Below are 23,692 nucleotides of genomic sequence, written 5' to 3' on the forward strand. Positions count from 1 at the left end.
TATATTCCAAGAACTTGGCAAGGTAATGAAGGTTTCTTGTTATCATATGTATCACGTGAAAATATTATCCAAGGAGAAATGCAAAACGATGGCAGCTTCTCATCTGAGGCAGCTGAAAACAAGGGCTGTCAGCACAGAGCACAGCACAGCCACACTTGGGCTGACTGCAGCGGCAAGTGTCAGCTCACAACAGGCTGGGGAAGGCAGGGTTTTGTTCACCTGCTTAAAAACAAGAAAAAAGAAGATAAAGAAAAGCCATGGGGCTCCAGTTAGAGGAACGTGATGCTCTTCCAGCACAAGGTGGCTCGATTCATTACACTTGAGGGCTGTGGTGACAACAGCAGGTATGAAGGGAAGAAGTTGATTAACTGTATAAGAATTCAGCTTAGCCATTTCAAAAGCACAGCAAGGAATGACTCCCCTGAAATGCATTCAGTAGAGGGAGTTTTTTTTCTGTCATCAGAATGGGAAGGGGGTAAGATTTCTTGGCAAGAAAAAGTAAGAACATATTTCAGTAGATATCATCTGTCTTGCACAAGAATCTTCTCCTGCTGCCAAGGAGTTGCAGATATTTGACAACCTCTGTTCTTCAAACTGAGTTTCTTCTGCTCTAATGGACTTCCACAGGCCCTTCTGAAGAACAGCAGTGCTTGTGCTCTGAAGTGGGCAAGATCTGTGGCATTATGAAGAGGCAGATCTCACAATCCTGTTCCCCAACATCAGCAGAGGAATTACCATCCTCTGGTACCACACAGAAATGTTTTGTGCAGAAATCAGAGGCTGCACACAGGTGAGAATCCCTGGCAGTGGGTTTCATGTGTGCCACAATCCAAGGCCTGCTCAGCTTTACCTGTCCCGTGACGTGGAGAGCAAACTACACCAAGGAGGACAATGGTGATGTATCACAGTGACCTCTTCTTCATGCATAAGCCCACCCCAGCACTGCTGCAACCACCAGGGATTTAATTCCCTGTTTGGGCTGAGGGAGGAACTGCCCTGCTCCCCAAGTGAGGCGTGTTCCACTCTGCAAATAAGCCTCCCTTGTGCTGCTGCACTCCATCGATCACGGTGATAAATGGGTGCTCAATCTGCAGAGGCAGCACTTGGCACTTCTGGATTGCTGTGTCCCCACCAGACAGGCACACTTAGTTTGGAGCTCAGATGATGTGTAAGGAATTTACACAGGCTTAGGTTAGTTTTCAGTCTCCCTTCTGGTAAGGAAAATAAATTACTTTACTTCAGAAAGTCTCACCTGCTTGACATTAAATAGCTGTAAATAGCTGTGGTTGTGTTTACCACTAAGAGCAGTAATCCAGTCACCCATCCTTTACTGTGCTCTTGCTCAGCTGGGAAAGCATGGATTCTTTGTGAGCTACCCCGATTAGTTCTGTGAAACTTCACATCACTGAATAAAATGGTTTCCTTTCTCCAGTTTAACTATCCATATCCTGTTTTCTGAAAACATTAATTATCTTCCTAAAGCACAAAGACAGACTTGAATGTCATACAAAAAAAGTTCCTGAGTGTATTTCATTAAGAAATAAAAGTGCTAGAATAAACACTGATTTATTTGCTTCAGGAAGAAACTTGTTGAAGACTTTCCCAGCAGAGCAAGAGCTTTCAGACTTTGTCAGAGCATGTTCTTGCTATGCATTTGTTAAAAATAACTCTCAAATGGGTGCACTAAAAGGGTACTTCTAATAGAAAGCATTATTAATACATCACATGCCTGAAAGTTGAGTTGCCCATGAAATAAACCTTGTTAATAGAGCCAAGCACGGTCACAGCATGGATCATTAGCACAGCTCCTGCAGGACTCCTGCCTCCAGTCAGTCACACAGCTGGCTGCTGCTCTGGGGTACTCACCAGGGTGAGCTAAAGGGGCCAGGCCTCTGCTCACTCCACTGCTGATGCTATCAGCAAAGCCCACGTTATTATCTGTACAGGTTGGAAAACTAGTAGCAAAGTAAGAGAGAACATGATTCAGTGGTCAAGGAGATGAATACCATTCTGGAAAAGGGACTGTATTTCTTCCTCTGCCATTCTGTCTTTATGTGGTACAGGGCAAATCTTTTAAGTCAAGTTTCCAGAGGGTGCCATGAGTTGTGTGCTCCTGCCTCTTCCTCATGCCTGGCTTGGGATCTGGTGCTAGCTCAGAACTCCTGCTCTGCAGAAATCTTAAGCCACGACTGTTTCAATATAATTAAAATCATCTTTTGCACATATCATTGTTATATACACTAACTGTCCTGTGCATGTAAAGCCAGTACCCAAAATTACTTTTATCTTAATCTCCACCAGTTCCCTGTGATAACAACAGCTCATCCATTATGTGTGGAGCAGAGGGTGGGGATCCCTGGGAACCCCAAGGGAACATTGATTCACCCTGTCCAGCTAAGGGGCTGAACATCAGAACCTGATGGAACAGCAAGGGTGGAACTGCTGCATCCTCACACCAAGGAACCCCGGATCCTGAAAGGACCATAACGCTGGAGCATGCTCAGAGGACTAAAATCTGTCACTTGGCAACTCCTCCCTCAGCACGCCCCATCCTTTGAAGGTAAAAGCTCTAAACACACTCACACACTTGGGTTTGATTTTTTTTTTTTTTTTAAGTGAATAAACTGAATAAAACAAACCTCATGCTCTGAGGAGATCAGATGCTTTGGCTCCACTGCACTGCTCCCTACCACATCAACAGTGGCAGGAAGAAGGGATGGCTGCTGCACCCAGGGTCCCAGAAGTAGATGGGAATGGGTCACACCTTGTCTCTGGCTGCCTGTGACAATCTGAGGATGAGCAAAGAGAAGGCCTGTGCTGGGAATCCTGGACTCCCCCCTGACCTGGCAGGCAATGTACTCAACTGCCCCTGAGTGCCCCCATTCCTTCAGAGCACCTGGCAAGGGGATTGTGCAGCCACAGGGAGTTATGGAGGAAGCTGACTGCATGGGCTTTAATTAATTTACTCTGCCATAGTGACTCCCACTCTCTGAAGACTGAGGGCTGGCCTATATGTGGGTCAATACTGTAACAAAGATGGGTGAGAAAGTTCTTTAGCAGTTCTTTAGACACTGTTCAAGAAGATGTTTGAGTTTACATGGTTTTTAAAAAGTCTCACTCTGGCTAATCAGACACAGACTGGCCAGACATCCAGAGGTGATTCAGGGGAAACAATCCTGCAGCATGTCTGATGTTTAGATGTGGTTATGGACTCTTTAACCAGCAGGGAACCATCAGTATCCAGATGTTGGGCTACATCCTGATGGTTACAGCATGTGCTGGCAAGGACAGAAAGTTTAGGAGCAGGCAGTTATCAAAGGACATGGAACATCAAGCTGTACACCATAACTGGCAGGTGCTCCCTTAGTACCAGTTACAGCACAGTATCACCAAAAAGGTGATATTGGCCTTTTTTAACAGTCCATTTGTAGCTCTCCATCTCTGTATGGAGAATCCACTGCTCTGGAGAGGAATAGGAAAACAGATACTCCCACACAGTGCTTTAAGCCAGATTCACATATGGTACCTTGCTGTGTTCTGGGGAGATGTCTCACAGCACTCTGGAGTCTGGCATCCAGAGAGGGAGAGGATCCCACTCGCAACATCTGCACAGCCATTAAATGCTGCACCCCTTTCTGGATTTTTAAGTGAAAATGATCCTGGGCATCAAGCTTGAGAAGTAACATGACCATTCTTCCTGCTTCACCACCAATTCAACTTCTGGTCTTCATTTTGGGTTCTGATGAAAAAATGACTGATCCCAGAGCAAGCTCATGAATCTACATCTGCAGCTTTGAGCAGGTGTGTCCACTTTCATGTACAAAGTGCCTGATTTTGCAAGAAGGGAATTTCTGAGCTCTTGTGGTCTACCAGAACGAGAGCAGTGTATCACACTTCCAAGCTCCAAGATCAGGGAATATGGTTCCACTGCACACTGCACATGTTCAGCCTACTCTAATGGCTTTGAAGCCTTTCTAAGCAGCTGTTGCACCACTTGCACTAAAATAGCACAGGCTCCCTCACCATTTACCACATAAACACGTATTTTTCCCCTCAGACTGTGCCTTACAGAGCTCTTGTGTATAGAAAATATGTAACTGAAGATCCATACTGTTCACAGACTGAAAATCCACAGAGAAGTTGTGTCACTAGTGAGTACTCACTCCTCACACCAGCTCCAAAACCAATATATTGTACCAGTGGAGAATAATTATCAACCTATAGAGGGCAATGGAGGAAAGGAAAATGGAAAAGGTGAAGGAAAAAAAAAGCAGCTGGAAGTGTTAGACAATCTATCTTCTGAGCTGCAATCAAGTATTTACATTTTGTATGTGTCAGCTAATGAGGTGTACACCAGGGAGACACGAGACCAAAAAGGGCTGATTAAGACTGTAAATATAAACAGACTTTTTGAGGTATAATATTTACATGTGGAACATAACAAGTGCTGAATTATGAGAGGATATAAACTTTTGGCCACTACTGTGACAGCCAGAAAGGACTGTGTCACTTAAACCTGGCTGCAAACAGGAGCCAGAGACAGCTTTGGTTCAAGGAATCATTTCCCTGTCAGGCAGAGCAGCCTGACCTGAGCTGGTCACCACACACAGCTGCCACCCCTCTGCAGCAGAACTTTGCCTTCTGCAAAAGAGTTTGTGTGAGCAGAGTTTGTGTGAATCACCAAGTTATCACACCCACCTTCATGTCCTCCAGGAGAGCCTGAGGGTCCTCAATGCCTTCTGGAACACACTTCTTGTTCTCTGGGAGGGATTCAAGCTTTTCCACCAGGGCTTTTAAACCCTTCAGTTCAAATTCTGTGAGGTGAGTCCATTTGGTTGAAACTTCTGTAGCTGGAGACCCCGTGGGTGTTTTGGGATAGTCCGTGGGGGTCGTTGATTTGATGCTGTCATCTGACTCATTAGACAAAGTTCTTTTCAGGTACCTCATTACTGTGGCTTTTTGTTTCCTCCCTGCAGCCTCCTTCCCTTCTGAGTGTGTGCTGTTGGGTGAGGAGGAGCCATCCACCAAGGATTTGGAGTTCTTTTCCAAGCTGTCATCCTTCTCCTCCTGGAGATGGGCATCACAAGATTCTTCATCCATGTCTAACCACGAATCTGATGAGTAGCTGTCTGTGCTGCGTTTTCTTTTTGCATCTGAAAGTTAGAAAAAGAATGCTGAATTTTTAGCCAGTGTAACCTCACAGCTGAAGCACTTCTGTACCACTGGGGCCAGGTGCTGCCTATTTCAAAGGGCACTGGAGAATGGTTTAGTGAGTATGTGACAGGAATGGGCTTTATTCAGCTGATTTTTAATTTTTTTTTCTTTGAGGGGGGCGCTTGTTTGTCTGTTTTAATGCTGGTTTTCATTAACATCTACTCAGTTCAAATGACTGGGAAACATTTAGGCAAAAATTATGCTTTCTTCAAAGCTTCAGTCCTCTATGCCTTCAATTAGGAGGAGGCAGAGCTCTTAAGTCACACACAATTAATTTTCCCACAAATCCGAAAAAGACCAGATTCGGCAGCTTTACAGCTTTAAGAGGAGAGTTAGCACAGAAGGAGGAGGGGGAAATGATGGCAGAAGGCACGTTAAAATGCTGTACATCATCATTCTTCCAGGAACCCTGCACAGCACAAAATCAACTCCTCACTACTTTTCCTCTCTGCAAGCAACAAACTGTTGATAAAACAAGAACCCCCAGTTGTTAGTGCATGAATACTCATTGCTCTTCTGAGACACAGGATTTCAACTGTGCTTATTTTACGACAACAAGACAAAACACGCTGAGAAACACAGGGACTGTCACAGCTACACGCTACTGGTTTTCTTAATGCCATTCCCAGTACATTTTAAGTACTTCTCAGGAAAATTTAAAGGCAAGTTTTTGAGTCTAAAGATCTATTAATCTTAATTTCCCCCTAAGAGCCCCAATTGTTCCCCAACTCCGTGCAATCAAGCGGTGAAAGCAATGTAGGAAACCAGTGGCCATGGTTCCCTCAAGCACACATCTTTTCTTATTTATTAGACACAATTTCCCTGACTAAGTGAACAACACTGAATGCAGGCTAGCAACAGCAGGAATTTCTGTGGAAAATACAGTTAACACTGGCAACACCCAGTTAAATCAATGTGAATTTTATTACTGGCTGAAATGGGTATGAGATCAAGCTGCAAACAAAAACACACTGCAAAGGAAACAGAAGTCACACAGAAAAAGTGAGAGAACAATTAATGAAAAGTTCCTTTCACAGCTTCCATGCTTTGCAGTGCAGTAGCTTTGGATTAGGACAATGTGAACCATGCTTAAGGAAGGATTAAATGGACATTAATGAGAAAGCTCAGCATCCGGCTGTTTAACAGCGAGGTTCAAATGCTGGAGCCCAGTTCCAAGCTGGAGAATTCCTCCTGGTCACAGAGACACTCCTTGTCTGTGCTCAGTCTGCACCATCTTGTCACAAACACACTGGTCAGAGGTGCCACAGGCAGTGGCAGTGTCACTGCTCAGCCTGCCTGGCTGCTCAGCTCTGCAGCTCCCAGTAAAGCCCTGCAGGGCCAGCTCAGCTCTGGGTGTTACTGCCCCAGAGACAGGAGTTGGTCACCTCACACTTCCCAGGGCAAGCGTGCTGCTGCTACAGGCTCTGCAAAAACCCAGCATCTCTATCTACTCTACTCCTTCGGACAGGCTTGCATTTTTCCTCAAAACCAAAATGGCCATAAAATGACTCCTGAAAGGCAAGTTTAAGCTGAAATGCCTGTGAAAAGATGGCAGCCACAGAAAACACCAGCTATCAGCAAGGCAGGGTGCAGCTAAATCCAGCTCCATCCACAGGGCAGGGTGACTTCCTCCCTGCAACCCTCCAAAAAAGCCTCACAGATTATTTTGTGTGCTGAGGTGGTGGCATCAGCACTCCAAAGCAGCTCCTCCTCTCTGCTCTGTGCTAATACACCCCCATGCTTCTCTTAGAAAAATAAACAGGATTAGAAAATATCTTAACTAGAACATTTAAAACCCACTCAGTTATCCAACTTTTATTTCACACTGTTTTTCCTTTGTCCACAGTAGCAAGCACACGTACCCACCTCAAAGGCTACATAATCAGCTTATGTCATTCTCCCATTTTACAACTGAGGAAACAGATGCTTGGGAGAAAGCACGATTTGCTCATTGTCACACATCAAATCTAGGGAAAAACCAGGAGTCAGAATCCAGGCTGCTGGATCCAGGGCTGGAGCCCCCTCCTCTGAGCCACACAGCCTTGGTGAGCTGTTTTACAACTGACTCAAGCACAAAGCCCAGCCTCAATGGGAGAAAATGCCAGAGTTCTGGCATCAAACAGGAGAGGGTGGAAGCAGATCCACATCCCTACACTGCCAGGATAGTGTCATTAACAGAAAGTGGTGTAAATCTGCACAAAGAAAATTGTGTTTCTGTCCTCCTATGCTGTAGCTGTGCTGAACTAATGGCTGTAACTGGGGCAAAGCACAAGTGTAAATAAGGCCTGAAGAAAACGAGGGAGATCACGTTATGGAGGTGTGAATAATTTACTCCAAGTAACGCTCTGGTGTGAGGAGAAAAAGCTTCCAAGAGACATCTCCACTTTTTGTCTCTTGCTGTAATCTATGGAAACAAAAGGCAGGAGAGGAGTGGAGCACCAGAGCATACTGGGGGCCTCTCCCAGGAGGAGGCAGCACACGGAGGGGGGTGGCAGTTCTGTTGTGCCAGCTGCCACCGCGTCCCTGCCACCGGCACCAGGCAGCCACACCTGGGCAGGGACAGGCAAAACCAACTCCCATCTAAGCCCAAAGAAAGCAGCACAGCAGGGCCCTGCTGTCTCCATGCCCGGCAGGCACTTCATGCCTGGCCTGAGCCTCCCCTGGGCACAGGGCTTGCTGCTAACCTGGAGTGTACCAGGCTATTCTGGAGCACCAGGGGATTACAGCGCTGCTGCTGCTCGGCCGGATTAAGAGCAGGCTGCTCTCCAAACACAACAACTGTCTGCTACTGCTGCTGATCTAAAAAAAAAAAGAAGCACCGAGGGAATCAATAATGGAAGGATAACTTCAAGGTGAGGGAGATTCAATTTTGTGTTTTCAAGTGTTTTGTTGTAATGCAACATGCCATGATTTTTATTTATTCATTTCAATGAAAACATTGTCTGACAGAGTTACTGTGCTGTGAGCTGAGGCCCTACATAAGCATAATCTGCATTTACTTTGTTGAGAAGTGCATTTTAAGCACTGTATTACCAGGGCTCCACTGACTTGAAGGTTTCTGGTTTATTAAGTCTCTCTGTAGGGAACAGCACCTGCTCAGCTCAGCTGTTTCTTCTCCTGAGTCAGTGCCCCAGTGAGTCCCAGTTTCAGAGGGGTTATCCAGTCTGGGCTCCCACACAACTTAATGCAAAAATACCTTCACCCCCCTCATCTCAAAGCAAATAAAACCAGCTCATACAGACCAGTCTGTGATCTAGCTCAGTGAAGAGGTGGAGCAGCACAGACTTGACCACAGGACAGAGCATGAGAAATCTTTTCTATAGCAGTTCACTTCCCTGTGGCTCTGGGCAGACCACTTAACTTTCCTCACAGTTATCCACTTGTACCAGAATAATTATACACAGTTTCCTTCCTTGCTGAAAATCAACTTGTTGTATTACAGAACTTAAAAGAAAGGGATGGGGGTCAGGCATAATCATGAAACCTTTCTGAACTATTTAGAACAGTCCAGTGTGTAGTGTCTACCTTGCCATTCCCAGCTCCAAACCCTGCCACTGTGACTTGGGAGCAGCAGCTGCTATCAGTCTGCTGAAGACAGCAATGACATTTTCATTAGCAGAAAAACCCTGAGCATACTGGAAATGTATCCCATTGCTCCACTGCATGGAGCACCCCATACAGGAGCCACTCAATATACTCAGGTACCTGTCTATCATAAGCAAATCTATTCTATCCCCTGAGGAAGAAGGGGGGAAAAAAGAGACATGGCTCCTTCACTGTGCCAGAGGGCATATTTTCTATATCCATCAGGCTTAACATACAGTTAGAGCCATCCTGTTAAAATTTTAGCAATGGGAATCTTCAAAGCTGCAGGCTACAGAGAAAGCACGTCTCTGATAGCCCAGGATCTTCTCCCAATTACTCTTTGTCAGCTCACTCTCAACATCCATATCTCACTGAAGGTCAACTGTGGTTGAAAACATCCAGTACAGACTCATTCATGATAAGAGTAAAAATAATGAAGACATATCCACCCTGAAAAACAGCACACATACAAATCTGGTAGGAAACCCAAATAGGCTCCTTTCTGATTTCAGCTGGAAGGACAAATGTCCCAGTTGAGAGAGACAAGCAAAAGAAAAGAGAAAAAGAGACTGTGTGCTTTTACAGCAGCCTGTGATTGCTGTCATGTCGTCATCCCCCTGAGTGTTTGCCCTCCTGGGAGAGATCTGAGACAGAACAGCCTCACACACTGCCTGAGGACACAGCCTGGAAATTCATCCTGGCCTGAGGAATGGGGGAGGAAGGCACGGCCATCATCTTCCACCTCATTTAGAGCTGCACTCACGGGTTTATTTAGGGAGTGGAAGACTCCAGGTTTCAGCCGTGCCTCCACAGAGGTGGGGCTTTTTCCTGTCTGAAGTTTTGTGAGTGGAGACATTTAGAAAACAGAAATACAAAGAACAATACAAATTGCTAGAGCAGCATACAAGTATCAGGACAGAGGTACCACAACACAATCACACAAATACACTTCCATGAACAGACTGTGTCTTGAAAGTCACTATGAATTTAACAACCTTCATGTAAAAGCAAATAAATACTATGTTATAAAAACACAGTGTATGTTATAAAATGTTATAAAACACAGTATGAAAAGTCTAAAGATATCCTTAAAATCCAACTGCTGATAAACTCAGTTTTCTGTGTTCTCCAACAATGCTCATTATCAGGACAGTAATTTTTTTTTTTCTTTACGCAGGAGAACAGAATCCCCACAAATTTTATGAGAACTACTCCCTTGTGAATCCCAGAGACTGTGGGCAGTGTCCTGCACTATCTCTAGTCAATGTCCTCCTCTACTGATAATCACTTTCTTAACTTCAAAGATCCACTACAATCATTGTACCAGGAGCTTTGTAAGGAAAGCAAGCAGTACAACTGGAGGGTGAAAAATAGACAGTTCTAGCACCCAAAAGGAAAGGCAGAAAACAGACATTCAGAACAAATTTAGAGCAAATTTCCAGTCAAGGAAATTGTTTTTTAAAAGTAGGAGAAACATTTAGATTATTCATGAGAAATTTCTGAAAATGAATACAAGGATATGAAGATTTTTTCTTGAACCAAGAAGGACAGAAGACGATTAAATCTACAGAGGGGTTTGAGGAGAAGTTAAGTACTTTGCTTCATTACTCTTTAAGGAGAATAATGGGAAATTCTTTGTCAAGGGATACTCCCTCATGGGAAATCAAGAAATTGCTTGCAGATAGAGAAGTCCCTAAGGAAGAGACAATTTAAGGACTTTTTCAGTGCTGAAGAAATGCTTAAAAACAAAGAAGGTAGGGTTTGGAACACTGATGTCTTTAGGATATCCCATCCCTCGGTGAGTGAACAATATCAAGATACAGCTCCACAGAACAAACCAGTTTTAACTCAAAGATTTCAGTTCACAGAGATTCGAGTCAAGAGGCTGCACACAGACTGGTTAAAAGAAAAGCAAAGCAAGTATTTGAAACTGTATTACTCCCACAGAACAAAGCAATGCAGCTTTGTAAAGATAAATAATGTACCTTTACACCTTTGAATTTGGCAAATGCCTAAGTGAAAGATCTAGCAGTATAGCAGGCCTGGTCTTTTGAACCACAACCCCCACTAAAATAATTATTTTAAGGTTAAGTTTCTGCCAAGAAATAAAAACAAAACCCCAAGTTTCTGACAAAACAAAAGTATACATCTATCTCTGCCAGCAACTGAAGCCACCACAGGTCACAAGACCCTGAGCAAGTCACCACCAAACCCTTTTCCAAGTAGCCAGGCTCCTTTTCCTGAAGCCTTTGGAGCTGGCACTCCTTGGTCATGCACAACAATCCTGCTCCCTCTAGACAGTGGACATCTATAGCTCCCAGTGAGTTATATATGACTGGAACATCTCCCAGCTAACTGGACTGAGGCACATTTCGTGGGGATCACCAAACTATTATCAGTAATTATGGAGCTGGGCTGGAATTCACAGTGGTGATTTAGCTGGAAAAGGTCCCATCTCAATATCCTGAACCATCCACTCTCCACAGCTAATTTGTTCTGAAATTACATGTGGCTGATCTGGCACCTCTGCCCTGCCTGCAGGACCAGCCTCTTTCCATGCCAGTGCTTTAGACAACAGGAGATTGCTCCTTATTTTCCAAAGAATGCAGTTATCACTTCTGTCACTGCTTTCTGAAGAGCTGATCCAAAGGGCTAATTCATCCTTTCCTCCTCTAGGATAATCTTATGAGAAAAATTCCTCTGGACACAGAATTTCTGCTTAACCAACCTTTCTGACAAGGGTCTCAGAGCTAAAATGTGAAGCACCCAAATGCCCAGTGACCCCAGGAATTCCCCCTGGCCTATCTACACAGATTATTAGCTCCCTTAAATTATTCTTGCTCAGTAAAACTCACTGGAGAGTGACACCTTCCTGTGACTTCTTCAATCCCTTCTACTAAGAACGTGTTCAGAGGTGAACATTTCCCTTCTGTGTCCAGAGCCTGGGGCAGTGCCAGTCATGCCAGGTTCACTCCAAGTGGCACCTCAGGGAGCAGGAGGCACAGAAATACTTCAGTCCTCCTCCACACTTAGCATGTATCAGTTAAGATTTAGCTGGTGCTTGTGCTATTTTCAGCTATTCTGTGCTTAAAAGCAGAGGGAACATGGCCCACCACCACCTTCCATCAAAAGGAGGAAAAAGAGGCCAGCTCAGCACAGCAACAACTGGACTGGCACACATTGATGCAAAGCTCACACCAGTGCCAAGGTAGAGCCTCAGGCACATCTGTCTGTCTGTCCTCTGGTCCATTTTCAGCTCTTGTTGTAAAGGTTTCTTTGACCTCCCTGAACCTGGCTTACAGATCATGGAGATATGTGTAGGTGTTTTCTTGGGTTTGCTTTTCTGCAGAAGCAGAACCCAGTCACCAGAGAATTACGGGAGAATTTAAGGAAAAGAGAAGAGAAAGAAGGCAGGTTTAGTGACCACAACGTGTTCTGTACAGGAGCTGCTCTACAAAGGGACAAAATACCCACCCCACCAGAGCACATCTGCAATACACACATTTCTGGCTACTGAGGTGCTGTGCTGAACATGGCAGTAAATCCTCAACTGTTTGGCAGATCATCCCAACACAAACATTACTGAAACCAACGAACAAACACATCCAAAAATTATTTTCTGGGATCCACTTGCTAAGGGAATGTTTGATACATATAATTCAAAGCAGGTTGGTACTCCATGGAAACACTTAAGAGTCAAAACTCTTCCCCACCCCAAAATAAAGAAACAGTTCATTAGAATTTCTCCAGCTCTCCAGTTCAGTTTATAATGTGCTTTGCAGAAAGCAAAGCAGCAGCCAGCCTGAGGGGGCAGCAGCAGTTGTGAACGTGCACTCGAGGGCTCCACTCACCAATGACCATTGATTCTCTCTGGTACTCCTTGCTGAGGTGGCAGCGCTGGGTCACACAGGACACGTATCTCTCCAGAACATACCAGCACATCTCATAGTAGAACGGATAGCGGAATTTGGCGTGCACCTGCAAACAAATCAACACTGTCAGCCCATGGGGAAGGCAGAGAAGTTTGCAGCACAAGGGCCAGTCATCATTGCCATCGTGTTATCAAGAGCACAAACGATGTGAGCAGGGGGAGGGGAGAGGGTGGGAGCAGGGATGCCTCCAGCATACGGAATGAGGAGCAGCCTGCCTGCCACGACAGCATCATTTCTTGGTTCACTAATTTGTATCCTCTTGGGGTGCTGGGAGAGGAGAGGGTTTGTGTTCTTGTGAAATCATGAAACTGATGGATGGCCCGTACAGAATTATTTACCTGCTGTATAAACATAGGGTGGTCACATACAGATGTTAGTCACTAAAACTTAAAATAAAAGAGTGGGTTTTCGTCTCCTGAACACTATCACAGGATTTTTATCAAAATGGCAACATTACCTAAAATGAGTCAAGCAGGACATTCATCTTTTTCATTTGTGGTTGTCTCAACAATTTGATTAAAGAAATGAACACACAAATTCTTGATAACTACACATTAAAGTAAAAATCCCTTATGTGGTTCACCTTTTGGTAGCAAGTTAGCTTTTGCCACAAACAGAGTAAGAATAGAAGAGCAGGATTTTGACAAAAGATCCTGTCAAGCTGTGTACTTTTCCTTACATCTCAGACCTGTTGTTCTCACACAAAAAGCTGAATTCTGCAACACTAGTTATTTGTAAAGGTATTTCAGATACAAAAGAAAACAAAGAGGGTTTCCTTCCTTTCCAACACAGTTTTCTATCTGTAGAAGGTCACTGTACCACAGAAGGATCTGGGAAGCTCCTAAAATGCAGGAAGATATGTGTATTGTTGTGATTTGTTAAAAATGGATGCCATGCATCTTGCATGCACTTGTACTTACACTGTCCACCTCTTTCTCCTGGTGGCACAGAAATCTGTTTTGCAGGCTCACATGCACTGCACTGGGGTTACAGGAGCTGCTTTAAAACATTCTCTGCATATTCACTGCTCCCTAAGCCCAGACGTGGGCACCACCTTTAGTGAAAAGCTGAACTGCACCAGAAAGGAGCATTACCTCAGAAAAAAACCAAAACACACCCACCACAGATCAGCCAAAAGCCCAAATCCTGAACAGAACCACTAAGCCAGCAGCTGCAAACTCAGCCTCAGCTCTGCAAAGCAGGCACTGCCCAGACACCTGCATGTGATCAAAGCATCCGCCTGAGCACAGCAGTGACTTATGGAACGCCCAGATTTGAAACCTGGCCCCAGGGTGGACAGCCACAGAACTTGCTTCTGTTCCCAGGGCACAGGAAATGCAAACACTCTTAGCAGTAAAACAAAATGTAACAAAGGCAATATATACTGTATTGTCACACTAGATGTATCACAGTGTAGGATTAAATACTCCATGGCAATTCTCAGAAGTTAAAATCCCTTAAATTCAACACAAATACAGCTGGCAAATCTGAACTGCTTGTTGCTACAGGTCATGCACCCAGCACTGCTGCACCTTCCCAAATGTTTCCCTGTGTGGTTTGTTACAAAGCACACATATGAAAAAGGAAGGGAAAAAGAAAAGGAAAAAAAAAAAATCAACCAGCCAAACAACAACCCCCTAAATGTGAGAACATTTAACCCCAGGGCCTTTTTGCATTGAAGAAAAATTTTCCTTTAGTTTAGTTATTTGTCATAGAGAAGAGATCAAGTCACTTATGACTATTAGGGAACACAGGGGAAATTATCCATGCTAAAATATATGCTAATAAAGGAACTCAAATTTTTCCAAGAGAGCACTGCAGGAAACAAAATTTGCAAAGAATTGACTTACAAACAGGAAGCCGCCTTCCACCCCTCAGCCTTCAAAAGGTTTTCAGCCACATGCCTGGGAATATTAAAGACATCATTGCTCAACATTTGTTGACAGATTCTGAGCTTCACCAAATTTAGTTGTTACCAATGTTAATTCAATGTGAAAGACAAGGCAGTAATGCATGCAGTGCTCCCATTATGTATATCAATCTTTAATATTCAATTTGAGTTCCTAATTGCCTCGCTATCAAAGTTCCAACCCACAGCAAATCCCTCCATGCCTCTGTAATCCACTGTTTGCCTGAGAAGGCTTTGCTTTTACAAACCTTCAGAAAGAAGAGCTCTCTACACCATCTGTAGACAGAGATACTGTGCAGAGATCTACAGGGCCTTCTGCCAGTAAAGAGACTCCAACAGTGCTTTAAAAACTTTTAAAGTTTGCCTTATGGAAAAGCATAGAGGAATATGCTCTTTGTGATATCCCTGAACATTTATTAATTATAAGGGATGTGAACTGCATTATGTGCATGTCCATACTCCTTCCATTGTACACTCATAGGCAAATGAACTCTTAAGGGCAGGGGAGGAGGAATAAGAGAAAGAAGGAAAAAAATTAAAAATGTTCTGTGATGAGTTGGAAGTGTAATATCTGAGACAGACACTGCCAGAGGACTGAATTCCCCACCAGCAGGGAAATACACTGGATCATCTAATAGGCATTTCCAGCTTTAACTTCTGTGATTAATAATTTACAATCCACTGGAAAAAAAATTTAATTATTCCTGTACAGCAAGAAAAAATCCTCTCTGGAATACGATCCATTTCTTCAGTTCAAAGTGAAATTATTTTAGAGATTTATATGCCCCTCCAAAAACAAAACAAAAACCCTAAGCAAGTAAGACACACGTTTTCCTGAAAAAAGTCATAATCTCTTCCACAATGCCCATTAAAATCATTACAAACTCCACTTGTGTTTAATCAATCTAATCACAATATTGAAAAGCAATTTATGACTATTTACAAAATAATTAAGCTAGCCACTTAATATATTATCTTACATTCCAGAAAACCAAGTGAATAGCAAACACCATCATCTGTGAGTGACCACCTTACGTGTATATTCAGAGTGCCCTTGTTCCCACCATGTTCCAGTATTTTAAAGCAGTTAAATTTAGATTAATTGGGGTTAGGTTTGACACATTCTTCCTCTTCAGTACTGAGAGCTGTATCACCCCTGTGCCAAATGATGAATCCCTGCATGGCATCCTGCTCTGCAGTTCCTCAAGCTGGGCTTGCAGAGAGCTAAACAGCTTGGCCTGTTTGACTGGCTGTTAATTGGCCTCCAGGAAAGCCAGGCTGCAAAATGAGAGTCTCTACGAACTGTAAGGCTGGAGAATATTTGTTTACCTCAATTGCACATTAGGAGCTGTTTCCAACAATAGACATGTTTTTTATTACTCCTTAAAACTATTTTTAAATGGCTACAACCCTCTTAAAAAGTCTCCCAGGGGTATGAGGAATTAAGCTAGAATAAGCATGACAAGTATATAAACTAGGCAATTTTATCAGGCTGTAAATCAGCATTACCATTTCAACCCTGTATTTATTCTTGTCTGAGCTAAGACAATAACAACTACACCTAGCATAAAAATGACTTTGAATATCAGCAATCAAAGATGATTAAACATTACATAGCAGGTTTAAACACAGTGAAACCTCCATAAAATTGCTCTGTGCAAAATGAAGAGAGGAAGCACACCTGTATTACACTTTGATTTGAGTGTAGCAAATTACTTTGTCAATCACATCATGTAATTTACTTCTATGCCATACACAATGGAAAGATCAATACTGATGAGAAACTCATTTGCAGTATGCTCACACTGGCAAATTTGGGTGAACTGCACTGTACTGAGTCTGCCAGACCAGCCAGTGTATGAATGGAATTATCTCAACAGAGAAATGACAAAATTTGATTGACAAAGCAAATAATGTAGTACACACCAGAATCCTGTTTTGAAACCATTTCCCTTTCAAGATTCCTGCACGATATTTTTAGTTGGGGGGGGAATGTTATTATTTCTAAATCACAGTATTGATTTTCCTGCCTTTTATCAAACTTCTGTATGCCTTAGCTGCACAGCTTCTGTTTTGTTTCTGTGCAGAAAGTCTTGCTATTCTTCAACTGTTCACACAGTTCTGATTTTATACATCTGCCCACAAGCACAAGTTTGTGAGCACAGGTACAGCCTGTGCATAACACGTTGCCAGCACACAGCAACATCCAAGTGCTGAAATTGCTTCTGTGAAGTCCTGGATATTCTGGGCTGCTGGCTTTTTTAAAGCACTCCAATATTTTTGCAAGGAAAATGATCAAGAACTACACAGACTTAAAAGAAAATTTAAACAAAAAATGACGAGAGCAAAGGTCTGATTTGGGATTTCCAAATGTTGCAGTATCCCTTTCCCAATTAATGGTGACAGGACATTTTTCAAGATGCAGGTACCCAACTCCCACAGCCTCCTCACAGGATCAGTGTGGCAGTAAATTTTAAAAGGCATTTCAGTGTAACTGGCTGGTTAGTTCATAGAAGTTACCAAAATATTTGGCTGTTATAAGGAGTTTTGCCAGCTGGCATAAAAAGCTTAGAAAATCAAAGCTGCACCCAGCTTCCCAAGGAGAAGGGCCTTGAAGCACAGCTGAGCAGCTACAACCCAAGTTGTGTGATCTTGGGTAGCTCAAGTCCTGTGTGATCAAAATGTCCATTTTTATACAACTTAAGGGAAAAAGAGCATTTCCTGCCCATCTTCCCCACAGACTTCAATGGAAATCACTCATTTCTGGCATGGATCCTCCCTCCCAGTCTCCCCTTCTCCGTTCTCCAAGTGAGCTGCCTGTGCAAACATCCTTCCCAGCAACACCACACCTGCAGTGAACTCCCAGCATCTACTGCTGGCTCTTATTTACAGTCCCTGTGGAAACCTTCCTGTGCCTCTGCCAGGTGAGCCCCTTCCTGCTCCTGTCACCAAAACTTTCCTGTCCAAGTACCTCTGTGCTTTCTCAAGACACTTGACACTCTCACCTGTTCAAAGCCAGGCTGAATCCACTCTGGTCTCTACTTCTGCTCTCTGCCACACTCCTCTGTTCTAATTCCCCCTAAATTTCAATTTTTTTCTTCGTCTCTCTTCCACTAAGAATTCATTTTTCTGCTTCTCTTCATTAAAGTCACTCCAGGAAACCCACTGCTCCCACCAGTGTTTTTTAGAGTGAAGATCACCAGGCCTTGTACCAGCTGGGAAGCCAGGGAGGCTGGGGGCAGGACACCTCACTCCCACTGAGGCAGAGATGTACTTAAAACAATTTGTATTTGCTCCAGGCCTATGTACTCCACTGCAAAGAGAGCAATTTGGGGTAAAAGCCAACTTGGAGCAAGATTTGTGCCCTCTTGTAGGGGTGAACAACAGTGATCTGCACTGATGCCCACAACACACTATTTTAGACTTTTCAGTGAAGAAGAATTGCAATTTCCTGCCATTAACAGCAGAGCTGGCACCTGTGTCAGTGGTTTATCAGCACTGCCTCAGAGTGAGGCCTCCCAAACAGTCCCCATCTGGATTGCACATCCCTCTGGTCCATTTTTATATCAGAATGCCACAACAGCCTTGCACAGGTTATTTAACAGCCTAATAAAACAGAGTCACTTCCTTCAGATCCTGCTGCTTTTTGAAACTCAGTGGATATGATGAGCAGGTGCCCTGTTCATTAACCAAGGATAAAACTGTCACCCCCAACAAAGAGGTGGCACAGTAACTCCCCCAGCCTTTCCCTCAGGTAGGTGCTACAGGCAGATGAACATCACAATGTTCAGATCAATGTCCCAGCCCAGCCTCTCTGTTCCAAGAAATCTTGCATGGTATCAAGCCACAGTAGTGGCTGCCAATTACAGAGGATGTCATTTCATACACAACTTCTGCACAGCTTTGTCAATCCAGCTGTGGGCAGCAGAACCAGCCCAGTGCCATCAATTCTGCAGGATCATCCACCCCAGGTGTGCACAGAGAGCTGACGAGCAGAGGGTTACCAGAAATACTGGTACAAAGGTCTGTAAAGTGCAATGTGTTTTTGTGCAAAAGGGAAGGTGTTTTATGGAAGTTTAACAGGCAGACAAAAGACACAGAAGGGACACATCTGTGGGAAGCACATGAGTAAATCCCACTAAAAATAACCAACATTTGAAAGTCTCATTACTTCATGTTTACCTCTTGTTTCAACGACTCTGACACGGAGATCCCGTCAGTTGTTGTTGTCAGAAGGGAATACGAGGGAGAGACTATGACAGATCACAGCCACAAAGAACTGCTCAGTTAAAAAGAGAATCAAGAATCCTTACCCTTGTTCTGTCCTCAATTTCATAGATGCGAAGCTGCATGGGAACATTAAAGCTATGCAGGATATTTCCACCAAACACCAGAGAATCTACTGGAGTATAAACCGCGTGTATCCACCCTAGAGAGGGAAAGCAGAGAACTGAGAATGCCTCGTGCTATGTAGCATTACAGAGCAATTTCAAATCAAATTTTAACAACCCTCTGAATCCCACTGTGCTGGGGATGAGAGGTTAAAGCAGTGAAAGGCTAAATGGGATGCTCACAGCCACACTTCAGGACTAGTCACAGCAGAAGGGCACCTTGTGACGTGCAGTCTTACAACCCTCAGTAAATCAGTTCTATTTATTCCCCCAACACTTACAGTGTTTACTGAGCACATGCAAGTTTGTGACTCAACCATGTCCATGACTAAGAAGTAAACTCAGTCTGTTCCATACACTTGGCTCTCAGACTGGCACCTCCAGCATGGCTGCAAACCATCTCAGCAGTGGTGGTGGGCCAAGGGCTGTGGAACTGGACTGAGGCACACCAAACTTCCTTCACACTGCACCACAACACACCTTCAGAGGTAAAAGATTTCAAATTATTACCAGTCCTCCTTCAGGGATGAAAGTTTCATCAACTACAATCAACTTCCTGAAGTAACCAAGAAATCGTTTTCACTGCAAGCCTCAAGTGAAGGGATTTAACATTTCTGGTAGTGGAGCTGATGAGACTGTTCTGACCCAATCCTACAAGGCACTGAATTAATTTCACAGGCTCCAAAGAATCTTCTATCACAACGAAAATCCAGGCACAGCAATTCAGCCAGCCACACACCAGCTCCTCTGCCTCTGCATTGTTTGCTTGGTCTGTCAGGAGCTGAAGCTCTGGCTATGCAAGACTGTAGCCTCTGATCTCTGCAGTGAAAAAGGAATTGATCCTGCTAATGATCTGGGACCCACAGAGACCTGACACTTTTTTCCCTCTTCTTTTTAATGAAAAGCATTACAATTTATAAACCAGCAGACAGCAAAGCAACATGGGGGGCAGTCAATTTTCTCCTGACTGTGCAGTACTTTCCATTAAAGCTGTGGCAGTTTTCCCTCACTTCCAGATCAGTGAGGGAGCAGGAAAATGCCATTCAGCCTAGAGGGTTTTCCAGCCAGCAGCCACAAAAGTGCTCCTCCACAACAATTTTTCAACCATAAAGGCCTGCAAAGCTCTGTCTGGGAAGTCCTTGAGCCACAGCAGATGGCAGGAGTGGGGCTCTCATTTAAGGGCAGGTTGGTAGGAGAGTGATAGGAAGGAAGAGAAATCAGCACTGGAATTTTCTCCCTGGAAACACAAGCCTATCCCTCTGGATACATTTTCTGAATTTCAGAGTCACAGAATGGTAGAGGCTGGAGGGGACCTCTGGAGGTCCAACCCCCAAGACCATCTAGAGGCAGCTGCACAGAACTGTGTCCAGATGGCTCCATGGCATCTCCTGGGATGAAGACTCCACAGCCCCTCTGGGCAACCTGTTCCAGGTTTCAGTCAGCTCACAGGTCTGACTCCACACACTAAATGTGATGTATATAAAACCAGCAGGTGGCTCGTGGCTCTGGCAGCTCTCAGAATTATTCCATCTTTCCTTCTCTGGTTAGCATAATTTCAGTTACAGAGACCCAGCCTGTGTATTACTTCCAAATCAAGAACAATCAACTAGAGAGGATTTTTTTTAATGTAAGGGTAGGGTGGCAACTACACACCTCAGCACTATAAATACTTCACAGCTGAAGTAGTTCAGCACCTCACATGAAATACCTCAGTCTGTACTAAGAGCAAACTACTACAAAAATACATGATCCTCATCCTCATCTTTGGGAGGGAAAACAGATCCAAGGTCAAGGAAATTGGGGGCCACTGCTTCCACTGGGTAAACAGAGATTTCTGTGGTTGGGGGGAAGAGTGGAATCCAAATGCTGAGGCAAATCTGGGTCCCCAAAGCCAACTCATTGGCTGGGTGCTGAAACACAGGGTTGGTTTGCGTGACAATCCACTTTATTGTCAGGTTTAGAGATAAACAAACTGAAACTTGAAAAAGTGAAATGACTTTCATGGTCCTACAAGTGAGTGGTGGCAGAAGACAGCTCAGAGCCAGCAGAACACTGAGGAGTCCTCAGCACCCTTCCCACAGCAGTTCTCTCAGCACAGGTGTCACTGTCCAACCTTACTGCAGCTGTTATTTTAGTGACATTATCAACATCATTCAAAATACAATTTGCCATCAAATATTTACAATTTGATTAATAGGAATAACTGAGCTGATTCTTTTCCTATTTGAAAGGTTAAAAGGAGACATCCCTTCATTTAATAATCAACAAAATTAAACCCCATCAATGCAGTTGTTCTTTGAGTGGGTGCTTCCACTGAAACCACACAGTAGCCTTCTCCTACAAACTGCATTTCTTCAGTGAACATTTCACACTGGAGTGCAGCTGGTTTCATTGTTTCCTGGTCTTTGGGTCTCAACACACCTTCCTTGCCTTCTCTACCCCTATGAGATGCCAAGGGTTTTTGTGTTAATAACTGCTAGACTTTCTTGGTAGTAGTCCCAGTATTTTTGGGAGAAATGTGGAAGGATCTATCACTGGCTTGAGGCAATGCTCTAACAAATGGTGTTCCAGACATGACAAACCCTGCACAGAAAGAATAATGAACACAAATATCGTTTCAAGCATCCATTCTTGCAGGGCTGGTACAGTGCAAACTGAAAATCTTCTGTAAAGTATCTGAAACAACCTCTGGTTCTGTGGAGAAGGTCTTTAATTCCCTACTTGCATTTATAACCCAGGACTAAACATCTTACAACAAGCAATTAGTACCTTCATCTCCCAGCTGCTGAATTAACTGAACACTAGGTCCTTCAAGCTGCAAGTATTTCTAATAACAAGATTGAAAATATTGCTGTTAATGACACAGTTGTCAGTAGCAAAATCCTTTAAAACACACCAATAAAATCCATCAGGATTGGGAAAAGAAAAATAAACGGGAGACCAAGCAACAAAGTCATGATATAAAGTCCTGGGAAGTCAAGTTCCTACCCCTGCCAAGGCAGGGATGATTTCCAGGCATGGCTCTGAGAAAGGCACAGATGATGCCTGTGGGTGCCCTCCCCTCACACAGCTCAGTCCTGGGGAATCCCAGATTTCCTGCAGTCCATGTGCGCCCACAGGCAGCATCCAGCTAAGCCCCTCTGCAGGACACAGCCCTGTCAGAGAAGTCACCTGCACAGAAAATAGATTTTGGTCACTCAGCTGTGCAGCATTTCAGTCACACTGCATCCCAAAATAGCTTCCACTTGCCTGAGGAACGTACGTGCATAATTGGAGCTGCAGAGACACGAGCACCAAGAGGTGGATTCCAGGGACACAGGACAAGGTTAGACAAAAAAGATGGGAAAACTGACAAGGTACAAAATCCCAGCAAGACTGGCACAGATGTTACAGAGGAAAAAAAAACCCAATGTGAAAATCTCTTGTTCTAATACTAACCAGGCTGTGTATGGAGAAAAACTGGAGGTCAGCACCACAGAAGTAGAAGTAGGAGGAAAGAGAGATGAGCAGAAAACAGGAAACAGTTTCCATCAGGGTAATGTATTGTGGAAATGAGCTCTGAGGAAAGAGAAGCTTGGATGGCACATTCAATCCATTCCCACAGCTTAGCTACAGCACGACTCAGAAATAAAGGAGGAGGATGAATGTTCATTGTGACCATTTGCAAACAAAAACACCCATCTTGTCAGCTCCCCAATTACCACGGTTTTTAAAGGGGAAGACAAACCTCCAGAGCAGGAGGTGCTACACGTGTGGTGAAGACAAAAGGACAGCCAAGGGATTTGTTTTAATGTCATCCACCACACCCCTGCCTCACCTTCACCTGTGCTGTTACGTTTTGCTGGATGCACTGCAGGTCTGTTGACATTTCAGATCATGTCACCTGTGCTGAACAGCCTGTCATGTCTGCTCCTGTGTGTCTGACTGCCAGCTCTCACAGCACAAACTTCCCACACAGCCCCCAGTACCGACACCTCTGGGGTGAGTTCATCAGCTCTCTCCTCAGTGACTGCTCTGTGCTGCTCACACAAACCCTGCTACTGCTGCACAACCCTCTGTGCTTCATGTGAGCCAAGAGATAACACCTCACCTCTTGGGAATTGTCTCAAAAACGGAGAAAAATGCCAAAAGTTTCATTTTATCCTTAATGCTAAAAAAAAAGCACTGGAATAATATCAGAACAACTCGAATAAGGACTGAAAAAGTCATAAGTCAGTGGAACGAGAAATCGTTAATTTTTGTCTGAAAGCCACAAACAAAAGCACCTGGTAAACATTACCTAAAGCCACAGCTAAATCCTACAGATGAGAGGAGGACATTGACTGTGTGGCTCTGAGGACAGCCATGAAGCAGGAACATTCTTGCCTGTGGGTACCCGTTTATTTCCCAAGCAGTGCCAGTGACATGAGGTGGAAGCAGCTCCTGCACAGCCACTGCCCAGTCCTGCCCAGCACAGGCTCAGCCACGTGGGATAAATGGATTTGGGAGCACAGACACTGCAGTCACTGCTCACAGCCCTCATGTCAAGCCTCAATAAGAAGACCATCCACTTAAGGTTTTTCTGAAGTTGATGGTTTTTATTTCAGCTCCTGGCGATCAATAAGTGCTTTTTCCTTCCCAAAACAATCCCAGTGTATGAAGCCAAGCCAAGACTGAGCAGG

The 23,692-nt window shown here is 44.1% G+C and overlaps 1 protein-coding gene across 6 annotated transcripts in view; it reads right to left on the reverse strand.

Annotated features, from left to right (window-relative positions):
• KDM2B (lysine demethylase 2B) overlaps positions 1-23,692 on the reverse strand; it is a 104,056-nt gene that overhangs the window by 40,538 nt on the left and 39,826 nt on the right. For all 6 annotated transcript variants that reach the window (XM_036392987.1, XM_054516734.1, XM_054516737.1 and 3 more), the window contains 3 exons: positions 18,954-19,069; positions 12,651-12,777; positions 4,699-5,153 (listed from right to left, as the gene is read on the reverse strand). In XM_036392987.1, coding sequence (XP_036248880.1) covers positions 4,699-5,153; positions 12,651-12,777; positions 18,954-19,069 — 698 coding nt within the window. The remainder of the gene's footprint in view (positions 1-4,698; positions 5,154-12,650; positions 12,778-18,953; positions 19,070-23,692) is intronic.

Source organism: Molothrus ater, chromosome 18 (genome assembly GCF_012460135.2).
Source record: "Molothrus ater isolate BHLD 08-10-18 breed brown headed cowbird chromosome 18, BPBGC_Mater_1.1, whole genome shotgun sequence".
NCBI classification, from domain to species: Eukaryota; Metazoa; Chordata; class Aves; order Passeriformes; family Icteridae; genus Molothrus; species Molothrus ater.